The sequence below is a fragment of the Fundulus heteroclitus genome, unplaced genomic scaffold (assembly GCF_011125445.2).
Source record: "Fundulus heteroclitus isolate FHET01 unplaced genomic scaffold, MU-UCD_Fhet_4.1 scaffold_145, whole genome shotgun sequence".
NCBI lineage: Eukaryota > Metazoa > Chordata > Actinopteri > Cyprinodontiformes > Fundulidae > Fundulus > Fundulus heteroclitus.
This window is the reverse complement of record NW_023396557.1, coordinates 346417-358048: the sequence shown is the minus strand read 5'-3', so window position 1 is coordinate 358048 and position 11632 is coordinate 346417. Positions and strand designations below refer to the sequence as shown.

Genomic DNA, 11632 nt, shown 5'->3' with positions numbered 1-11632 from the left:
CGGTAATAATGAACATAGCACTATCGAACGCTGTTGGAGTGAAGCGAAAACAAACCGTATGTTTGAAACGAACCGCAGTTGTGTGGTAGACCTTGAATGATATCCGGGAAGCTAATAGCATTATGCTAGTGTACATTCGGTGCTAATTTTAATCGCTTCAAACTCGATTTTGGTTGTAATGAGCGGACTGGAGAACATCATTCATGAGTTGAGGGTTTCAGTTTTTTTGGGCTTGTTTCTGAAAGTGAAGTCGCTTGTTTTGTGACGCTGAAATATCCCTCCGCCTCATAACGCACTGCGGCTCATCCTGACAGGAGCAGAGTGTAAACTCAGAAAGAGCTGCTCTGCCCGTATTTTCTGCAGTTTATGGTTGCAATAACTGATGATAACTGCTGAAAGTAGATTAGGCGGTGCAGATCACCATTTTGAGCAGAGATTGGTTCTAAAGATGAGTTTTATACTTATAACTTTGCAGAACCCAACCTATAAACCGTACTTTAATGTTTATTTGTTGTCTTTTTATGTCTCTTAATGTTAAATTAGTATTACTTTAAATTTAAATGCCTAATACCATGTCTATTTTTGTTTAAGAGGTTAAAAAAATTTCCCCAAATTGGAATCAATAAGAGAATCGATAAGGAATTGAATAATTTCATAGAATCGATAAGGGAATCGGAATCGTGAAAATCTTATCAATTTCCAACCCTACATGTTCATTTCAAGGAGCCTTTCATTATTTTGTGGTTTTGGATCAATAAAACATACAGATGCTGAATTACAATGTTTGTAGTCTGTTATATACTGTGATCTTAAATATGTATGTGTTGACTGGATTGTGTACATGTATTTTTCATGTGGAAACAAACTAAATGTTTTAAAAATTGATAAAGTCTACTTAAAACTTTTCATTTTTGCACATGAGGCTAATATTCTCATTTGCTAAACTTTATGACAGATTTCTACTTAACAAACACACAACATTATTACTGCTACTTTTATTAAACACAAAGTTTACATTACATTCTCTTGTTGCGCAGTAAATTCACTTTAACACTTCTGGACACGTTAAGATGTAATTCAGCTGTGTAGCAATCATCCCAGCATTTTAAAGCAATTTGTCTTCATCTTGGTAAGAAATTACCTCACAGCAGTTATGGAAAGTTAAGGCAGAATTGGTGGTGGGAGCAAAAACAGATCTTAGTTGATTTAAACAATCCAAAACAAAATCAGTTAAAAGCAAAAACTGACTAAAATAATGTAGCAAGGAAGACAAAGAACGGTTCATAAAATAGATTTTAAGACATACATGGTACACATGGATAACATTTTCATGAGCTTCCTTTCAGTTAAAAATTATAATTTTTTAGGCTTAATTTTTAACAAGGCCACCAGTTATAGCAACTAATTTCTTTTAAATCATGATTTTCAGAGGCACTAAAAAGTTTAAGAAGAACACAATAAAATCAGTATTCAACATAAAATACAAACACAATGGAAAGAAATTAAAAGGTTTATACATAAATGAGTAAAAATCAGATTTTTAACAAAAATATACAGCTAATCATAATTCTGTGGTGATTGTACATTGTCAAAATGAACACCAGCCACAACAAACAAACATAAAGCTGTCCTCCCTGTAATTCACTAAGCCTAATCCTAACTGCTACTGAATCTGGGTTGTGAAAACATCTCAATATTATCATAAAATCCTGCAGCAGTGACAGGTAGTACTGGAGAAAATAACTTTGTTGAAACAGTAAATATAGATTTTACAAAATCTTAGTCTGAGACACTGGGTTTAATTTAATAGAAGCTAACAATCTGTTCTGCCTCTGATGATCAATTTGTCACACGAGTAGCTAATGTTGTATCAGAGAGATGAAGGCTTAAATCACAAAAAGGTTTTACTACTTTCAATAATACTTTTACAATATGTTCTTCAATAGGAAATATAAATGTTTGAGGAAATCTATGGGAAACAAAACCACATGCAATCATGATCTTAGTTTGATTTGGTTTTTAAATTAGAATTTTTAATACAAAAAGCAATTTTTTTTGGATTGGAGTAACTCCTGTTTGATCTCACATGTTCAAGTGTTGATTATTTATAGTGTGTTAAGAAAATCTTGACGTGATAGTACTGACTGGGACATTTTTTAAATGTCCTAAAACATTTTAGGAGAATGTATCTTTGTTTATATTTCTTAAACATCAAATGATGTAAAATGGATATCAATTCTTTTTATTGAGAAAAACATCAACTAATCCTCATCCCTTGCTTAGCTTAGAGGCTTTGGTTGTTTCAGCTCCCCGTCATTTGGTTGTTGGGACATTGGTCTTGCCATCTGTCTTACCTGCAAAAAGTACAATTCACTTAAAAGTCAAGTTTTTTACTATTACTGAGATACATACTTTGACTCTCTATAAAATCATTCTGTTAAGTTTAGTAAAGCAATATTTCGTTTTGTTTCACGGTTAAAATAATAAACAGCATCCATCCAACAGCAAACCTGGGCTAAACAGGTTAAACATGTTTATCACAGGTTTGCCACTGAATTTAGACACAGGAACTCAGCTGAAGGAACTAAAGTGTCTATTTAATAAAGATTTGTTGAAGAATAAAATAATGTCTTTACAAAATTTGAATGAAATAAAATCATGATTAACATAAAAAATAGGTTTTTCCTCTTTCTATGTTCCTGCAACCAGGAGTACTGAAGGACATTATTTTTGTTTAAAAGCCTAACTCATAGATCACTAAAACTTTGAGGCTGAAATGATAATATTCAATTTTACTAATCTGAACAGCAACCAGAAGTGCTGTATTGCAGGATAAAGTAGCTCTTATCTATTAGAAGAAGGACTGAGCTGAAAGTCAAACTTTGTTTTCAAAAAGCACATTTGCTTATGATGTCACATCACTGAGGTGTAGAAAACAAATGCAGATTATTTTATTATTTTGAAAGTTATTTATACATAAATAGGCAGCCTGAAAATTTAAGCTTACCTGAAGAGTTTTTTTGTAGTAGTAGTACTTAAACTCCAGTAAGAACTCCAAGGGTAATTCCAATGAGGACCAAACTGGGAGTAACTGAGATTCCTTTACCTGAAATATGGATTACACGAGAATTATATTATGTTCACAATATATCAGTGTAGCAACCTCCAACCCAGTCCCCAAGAATGGCACAATTATAATATTCCTTCTAATATTCACAACTAACCCCAAAATAAAAAAAATATAAATAAATAAAAAAATTGACTTGATTGAAAATTAAAACAAATCAGTGATGACTGCATTATAATCACAGCCAGCATTAATTATGTAATCCCTAAAAAATATAGACCAGCATTGTGTCATAGATCCACAAATAACACACAATCATGAAGGCCTTATTACAGATCAGTTTGTTTTTTTACATCGTACATGTCAATCTGCTGAGATCACAGGCTGTGTCTTTTCTCAGAGCTTGGAGCTGGGTTTGTGGGACCCATTTCCATTCTTGTTTGGCTTTCTAGAGAACTCAACATCCAATCACAAAACGAACACAATGAAATGGACTAACTGCTGCCTCTGCCCTCAGATCCACTTATGTTTGATTTCAACTTCAACAAACAGTAATATGCAACACTTCAGTATAAGAAAAGCTGAAAAATGTGTCCGACCGCCTATAGTGTTAATACAGTTGAGGTTTGTATTGTTATAATGTGCTTACTTTAAAATTCTGATTCACGATAGTGACACTGCTAAATAGCTCCTTAAAGACTGAGTACAACTTTAATATTTATGGGTAACATAAAAAGCCAATTTTTAATGCTTCTTATTCCACTTCAAAATATTTAGGATCTGTTTATGAAAAATAAATTAAAACTTAAAGCACAGCCTGACTTTTAGCATACTATTCAATTTACTATGAAAGATGACAAAAGGTCTGCTGGTGAAGATTCTCAGTCATCCAGGTGATGGTCATTCCAAAAAAAAGTAAAAAACAAACCTGTTTTTCGTAGTAAAAGAAATTTCGCTTCCTCTCCAGGAAGCTTTCTCAATTTACTTCATAGCAGTTATGTGATTCATCTGCATCATTGATTTGTTTATGTTTTTTGTACTTCAATTCTGTTTTTATTTTATGCTCTGTCTTCTTTCTGCAAATAACTTAACTATTTCTTTACTTTCTTACTAATATGATCTAAACATGATTCTTACTGTTAATATTAGTGTTGCACCGATACCGATACCAGTATCGGCCGGGGCGCCGATACTGCACTAAAATGGTGGTATCGGTATCGGCGAGTACCAACAAATAGGTTACAGATACCATTTTGATGTTTGTATGTCACTTGAACGCAGCCTTCTCTCTCCCGACACTCACTAGTTCTAGTGGATTCACTTTGTATTAGTATTTTTTCCTGCTTTAATAAGGTAGCAGCTTGACAAAGCCATGATAACATTATTTTACATCCACGTAGAATGCTGTTTTTCATATATACACACACACATAAATTTCAAAGTAATGGTATCGTTATGGTATCGGCCGATACTGCCCAGCCAGGTATCGGTATCGGGTCCCAAAAATGGCATCGGCGCAACACTAGTTAATATGCACAAGACTTTATAAATCTAAAGTTATACTGATTTGGTGTGTAATTCATTAGTTTTTTTATGTCTCTCACTTTATTTCAAAATATTAGATATAATATTAAAATAATAATATTTAAAAGAAAATTAAGATCTCCCAACATTATTGTTCCTTTTTTGTTTAATTAAATATTTGTACCCATGAAGACATGCTAAAGCCAATGATGTGTTTATTTTATCTCCTAAATGTCCACTGAGTAGATAATAGATTATCTAGAAAAAGTAACACTTATTTATAAATCTAAATAGCACTTGGTTGAACTTACCCCTGACATATACAAATGTAGTTTCAATATCTTGATGATTACTGTTCTCCTGTGTGGCTATGCAGGAATAGCGGTCTGTCTTGGTCACTTTGGTCTCCAAGATGAGATTATAGGAGCCTCCTTTTTCAATGATGTCTGGTTCTTTAACAGAAACCTTGTTTCCAGCACTGTTGTGCCAGACTACAGTGGTTTTAGGAAGACCACTACGAACTATACACCTCAGCAGTGCCCAGTCATCAGTATGGTCGACTATTGAAACTGTGAACAGAAAATGTTATTCCATAAGTTTAACATTCCTTGAATTTTTTCATGTTTATACTTCACAATATATTTGCACAAGGTGCATAAAAACAGTCCTAAAATCTGATCAAGTATAACTGATTCCCTTATATAGCGCTTTTCCAGTCATACTAACCACTCAAAGTGCTGTACACTAGAGTCACATTCACCCATTTGCACTCTCTAATCCACACATTCATACACCGATACACAGCTGGTTAGACAACTTGTAGTTAAATGCCTTGCCCTGGGGCACATCGACATGTGACAAGGGTAAGCAAGAACCCACAACCTTTCGATTGCAAGACAACTACTCAACCCATCAAGCCACAGTCACCCACAAACTTATTTAGACTTTAATTAGGTTGTAACTGTATAATTTATTTTCAAATAGAGATGATTAAGTAACTACGAGTGGTAATCTAAATAACAATAATAAGCAGTTTCTGGGTTTGTAAAACCAACAGACTTTGGAGATTGACATCATGAAAAATATAACTCACCCGTTATAATGACTCCTGTAGGGGGAAAGAAAGCATATGTTAGATAGCTGTTAATGTCACCAACTTGGCAGTAACATGAAACAGAATAAATCCCATACCAAATGAATCTCTATTATCAAGAGTTAAGAGTATTTTATTGTCACCGCGTGTTACCATGGCAAAATTTCTCTTTGGCCACTCTGGTTCACATTACACATAATGAAGGCTAAAACTGACATACAAACAAGCAATGAACAAGGGTTAAAGTTTTCTTTCTTTAGCGTTCAGGAGAGTCACAGATAGTGCCAGATATTCCCTCCTTTTTTTCCATAACATCTGTTGTGAAATCGTGGTTAAAAAAAAACACTGTATTCCCATCTAACATTAAGATTTATTTTCCATTAAAGGTATACTATGCAACCGGGGTTGATTTTCCAGCGAGGCTCCCCCAAGAGGGCGAAAGTAAAAGTGCACTATCGTAAAGATGCTCAGCTGTTCTGGTTCCTCCGTCAAGCCAGGCGCGGTTGTTTTGAGCTTAGCAGACAGGCGAACGCAACGAAAAGTGGAAAAAACGGCAGTACAAACAATGACTAACACAGTGAAGGTATGAACATCAAGCTTCTTGCAGAGCTATCTTGGCGAGGCGGTCGCCGCCGCCTCGCCAAGCCGCGACCGCCGCCGCCTCGCCAGTTTTATTATTATTATTTTTTTTTATTTTTTTTTATGTTGGCGAGACGCTACCGCCACCGCCTCGCCAAGCCGCAGCCGCCGCCGCCGCGGTAGCGTCTCGCCAACATAAAAAAAGATTATTATAATAATAATAATAATAATAATAATAAAACTCGATATGCTTGCATGTTTATTTGACCGGCTGAGCGGAGCGGGGGGGGGGGGGGGGGGAAACAAACTTTGCACCGCTGACCGGCTGAGCAGAGCGGAGCGCATATCGAGTTAGTTTTATTTTTTTTTTATTATTTTTTTGGAATGTCGGCGAGGCGGTAGCGTGAGGGAAACCCTACAATGTTACTTACAATCGCATCAGCAGAAACGTGAGGTCCGCGTCAGCCTTGCAGCCTTCTATGTTTACCCGTGTACGACTCCTCTCTCTGTCCAGAGCCCTTTTCCTCTTTCTTGCCTGCTCCAACATGGGCTTTCGCTGTTTTCTCGCTGGTTCCGCCATGATAACTGCACAAATATCGCCACTGCGCTACAAACGAGCATGCCTTTCACTGGGGGCGTGTAGCAGTTCTCGCCGTAAAGCAAGACCGACTCTCACGATGCACACGAGACTTCTGAGCCTGTGACTGCGGGCCGACTGCTCCTGCAATTGCAAGTGCGGTATTTCCCCCACAGACCACCAGGGCGGCCGAGAAAACCTTAGTTCAACCTGAAATGACTCATTTAATCATCCAAAACGGTATGGAACATATTAATTAACTGAAAAATGTTGCATAGTATGCCTTTAACACTCTGTAACCTTTTCTTTGAGTATTTACAAAGTATAATAATCATTGATCTTGAGGGGCTTTTTTGCCAAGAGCTGCAGTTGTGATAGATCAACTGCTGGCAAGATCAACTGGTTGAAATTTATGCGCAACACAGTTATGTCTAAAGGGTAGGTGGCTGTGTCGATGTCTGTTTAAAAATACTGTACATGTAACGAAACAATTCAGAAAATGTTAGAAATCCAGTTTGTTGAATATATTTATGTTGCCACTGAGAAAGAAAAAGTTTAAAATCTCTCATGATTCCAGAGCAGCATTGTCAAGGATCTTGCTTTGGGAGCTGTTGCTCATCTTTCCTGTCGCTGAGCGCAACAAGATCAACTTGTGACACACTATACCCCTTTCACTTCACATTTAAGTATACCAGAAACAATAACGGAAATTGCAAGGTTGCATAAATAGTTTTGATGGGACTGGACAGTATCTGCTTTATGTGACCAGCAAGTATTTAGAAAACAAATCATCAGCACTTATTTCATAATAAAGAAGGTGTATCCTACTCACGCCCATTCTGTTAATGGATCTAATTAATTCTGCAGAAATCCTGGGCTGGTCTTAGATACTATTAAGTCATGAAACCACATTTGGACTGTTTACTGGTTTTAGCTGCACTGCATGTACTATGGGTTTATAATATGTTGAAGTTCGAATCAGCATTTCTGACAGAAAGATCAAATCTAATAAAATCAAAATCACGTACCTGCTGGTGTGACATCTCTTTTCTGTTCACATATTCAAACTAGAGACAACTATTAATGATTGTAGGCAATAAGATGATTTTTAGGGCAATTAAATGTAATTTAAATGCCAGAGTTGGCACCCAATACTGCAGTGTGGAGTATTACAACAAGATCACAACACGTTTGTTTGTAATATTCAGATAGACAAGGCAAGAAACATAAAGTTATGAGTAATATCTTCAGCACTTATCCATTGGTTATCTACTGGAGAATAATAATAATAATAATAATAATAATAATAATAATAATAATAACTAGAAAAATTTCTGAAGAAATTTAGCAAGGCGCCTGCCACTTGGTGCGTACCGTACCGTCAGAAATAGCAACAGGAAGTAACACTGCGAATTTCAGGTTCCTACGGTCTTCACAGCCCTCGCAGCGGCTGTTGAAAGGTGCCATGTTAAGTCAATGGACCTCCTAGGAGCCTCTTGCTAGCAGCGTTGTCATGGAGACTCACTGACAGCTACAGCCCTCTCTGTCTGTAAAGGTTGAAGAACTCTGGCTAAGCAGCTGTTGGTAGGACCTTCCTAAAGCTATTTCCGGTTAGCAACATGCTAACGGTTAGCCGCTAGCATGGCTGTGTTCAGTATCACCGGGTGATGTTACTCTGTTAGTTTGGTTGAAATCCTGTACTGAGAAGTGCCTAAAAAGGGAGAAAATCCTAAAATTCACCAAATCTGTCAAGCAGAAGTTTGTACAGGCTTCCTAGAGCTAATTCTGGTTAGCAACATGCTAACCGTTAGCCGCTAACATGGTTGTGTATGGTATCACTGAGTGAGTGTACTCTGTCAGTTTGGTCCAAATCCTGTACTGGGATGTGCCTCAAATAGGGAGAAAAAACGTCATTTATAACGTTGCCATGGTAACTCAAAATGGCGGGTGGTACAAAAAATTACTTCATGGGATCAGCACACATGTTTTGATATTCACACTGTGAGGATTATAATACAAAACTCCAAGTTTTCCATACCGGGAATCGATCCCACGACCTCTTGCATGCAAAGCCTGCACTTTCCATCTGTGCTACACTGTAGCGCCATATATGGGCATGCATTATTGGAAACATAAGTGGTTTGATCCAAAATGGCACAGAAAACTGACACATGGCTGAAAGTCACATGGAAATTTTAAAATGTTAAGAGGAAGTGACTGTGCGAATTTCAGATTTCTACATTAATCACAGCCACTGCAGTGAGCGATGAAAGTTGCCATTGTATCTCAATGGAGCGTCTAGCTCTGGCCCTCAGAGTTCCGTCGTCATGGAAACTCACTGACACACCTGCAGCGGCCGAAGTGCAGACACTTTGGTCACAATAAGTCCCATTGGATTATAATGGAGAACTTTGCCTCGAACAACGCACGATTTCTCCGGAACCGTAAATGGTAGAGATGTAATTTTTTCTGTGTTTATTTCGTAAAGGATAGGGGAAGAAGACTTGCTATCGGTTTTTGCTGGAAAAAGTTTAATAAAGGCGTAAAAAATTATGATCTAAAGGACATTTTTATGAAATTTCAGAAATCCTCTGAAAATGATCCCGAACAAATCGCTCTGGCTAAAAAAGTATAAGAGATATCAAAATAATTCTTTCACTGTGAGTATCAGCAGGCTTTTGATGACCATGTAGCTCATTTTCATATTTTTACAAAAATCGGTGTAGGCACAGCGACGATGTAAAAAAGTGGATGATGTGGGAAAATGCAGCTCCAAAGCGATTTCAGGATTTTGCATATTCGCTACTCCCGAACAAATTATTCCTGTGGAAAAACCGTAACAGTTATCCACAAAATTCATTTTTCTTGAGTGCCAGAAGGGTTGGGACATTCATGTGTGAAAGTCTCATGTCTGTACATAAAACGGTTTAGGAGTAGTGACGATGCGAAAACATGTGATGTTTTGGATTTTTAGACGTCATTTTTCAAAACCGCTCCATAGGAAATGAATGGGGGAGGTTTCGGGTTTGTGTCGCTCTGAGGTGATTTGCGAAAAATCTATAAATGCCACACCAATGAGGGTTACATTTCCCGAATCCTGACAAAAATACCTACGTTTTGATGTATAATTTGTCTACGTAGAGTGAAAATTGAGCGAGAAAGGTCAAGTTGTTCGGAGTTTTGAAATCTTTAAAAAAGCTAGAGTGGGCCACTCTAGCGGTTGGAGAATTCCGTCATTGACTTTCATTGTAAACGATGATTTCGCTGATTTTTGGACATGAGCTTTGAGGAGTAACTGTGAGGAGACGATAAAAGATATCCACATCTCGTTTTCACTTCTGAGTAGGTCACAGATATATCTACAAACTGGAAGTTAAACGGTGTTCATAGGTGAAAGCATGGCGACACAGTACAGCGTTGAAAATGGTCATTTTGAGGCTTTTTTGAGGCTTTCTTTCTACCCGACTCCATTCATTCCTATGGGTTTTTTGGGGGTGGTTTTTTGCTAATTTTGTTGCCATGGTAACTCGAAACCCCAATAAAAGTAGTAGCACACATCTCGTAATCGAGCCACAAGTTTTGATACCTATATCGTGGGGGTGCTCGCTACGGTTCGGGCCGCATTTATCGTGATGTAAGAAAAATAAAGAATAAGAAATAAGCCGTTTAGAGGTGAATAGTAATAGGTGCCTCCATGCATTTGCATTGGAGGCAGTGCTGTGCTTCGCACAGCACTGCCTCCTCATTGCAAATGCTATGACAGGCGCCTAATAAGGGGAAAAAGAGTCTGATCTCGATAGATGACCTGTTCCATTGCTCCTCTCATCCTGTTTGCAAGGGTCTTGGAGAGGATTTTGTAATCCGTGCACACAAGAGACACGGAACACCAGTTGTTTATGTCCTGCAAATTACTTTTTTTTTGCAGGAGGGTGATGACCGCCCTGCGACACGACAGCAGGAGCGAACCAGTGATCAGGCTTTCGTTAAAAACTTCTTTCAGGTCCCTCCGCCAAGATATCCCAGTATGCTTTGTAAAATTCAACAATAAACTAATTGATGTCTGGAGCCTACTGGCTCTGCATACTCTGGAGGGCCGCGTGGAGCTCCTGCACCCCCATGGGGCACTCTAGCTGGGTGATGGTCCCCTCGGTGACCTGGGGCAGTCCACTACAGAACTCCCCGAGCAGCTCGCCATGCCCCTTGTACTCACTACGGAATACCGATGTTAGGATATCAACAAGGTCAAGTGGAACGAGCTGTTTATCCCAGAACTGCATGGCACACTTAGATGGCACTGACCCAAAAGATTGGCACATATCTATCAGATACCACCCCGGAGGTGACACAGCTTCCCTGCTGATGTCACAGTTTGGATGTGTACCGCCCTTGTATGGGTGTGTCCCGAGATCCCTTTATAATGTTTGTGTGATGAGCACTCGAGGCCTCCTGCCGATCAGGGGCCCATCAGCGCTGGTGTGACTGTAACTATTTCTCTGTCTTTACCTAGATAAAATATAACTAAAAGCATACTTGTCTGTTTTATGCGTCCTACATTCAAGGTAGTAAAGTATGTGGGGGTCGCCTGACTGGGTAAAACGAACTGGGTCCACCGAGGGTGCTTCACCATAGACACGGCACGGTGAAATAATAACACCGAGGAGTAGAATCTCATCTCATTTAGCTGAGAGTGTATCAGTTTCCTCTGGCCGCACATTCTCTCCAAGTTAAAGAAAAAGCTGGAAGGTGCATCCATTTCCGTGATGTTCTGCATCTGGATCCTGGCCAATGCGCC

The 11632-nt window shown here is 38.2% G+C and overlaps 1 protein-coding gene across 2 annotated transcripts in view; it reads right to left on the bottom strand.

Annotated features, from left to right (window-relative positions):
* Positions 1 to 1011: 1011 nt before the first annotated feature.
* LOC110367906 (protein turtle) overlaps positions 1012 to 11632 on the bottom strand; it is a 28270-nt gene continuing 17649 nt past the window's right edge. For both annotated transcript variants that reach the window (XM_036129184.1, XM_036129185.1), the window contains 4 exons: positions 5685 to 5699; positions 4903 to 5160; positions 3008 to 3106; positions 1012 to 2354 (listed from right to left, as the gene is read on the bottom strand). In XM_036129184.1, the coding sequence (XP_035985077.1) occupies positions 3036 to 3106; positions 4903 to 5160; positions 5685 to 5699 (344 nt within the window). In that variant the 3' untranslated portion in view covers positions 1012 to 2354; positions 3008 to 3035. The remainder of the gene's footprint in view (positions 2355 to 3007; positions 3107 to 4902; positions 5161 to 5684; positions 5700 to 11632) is intronic.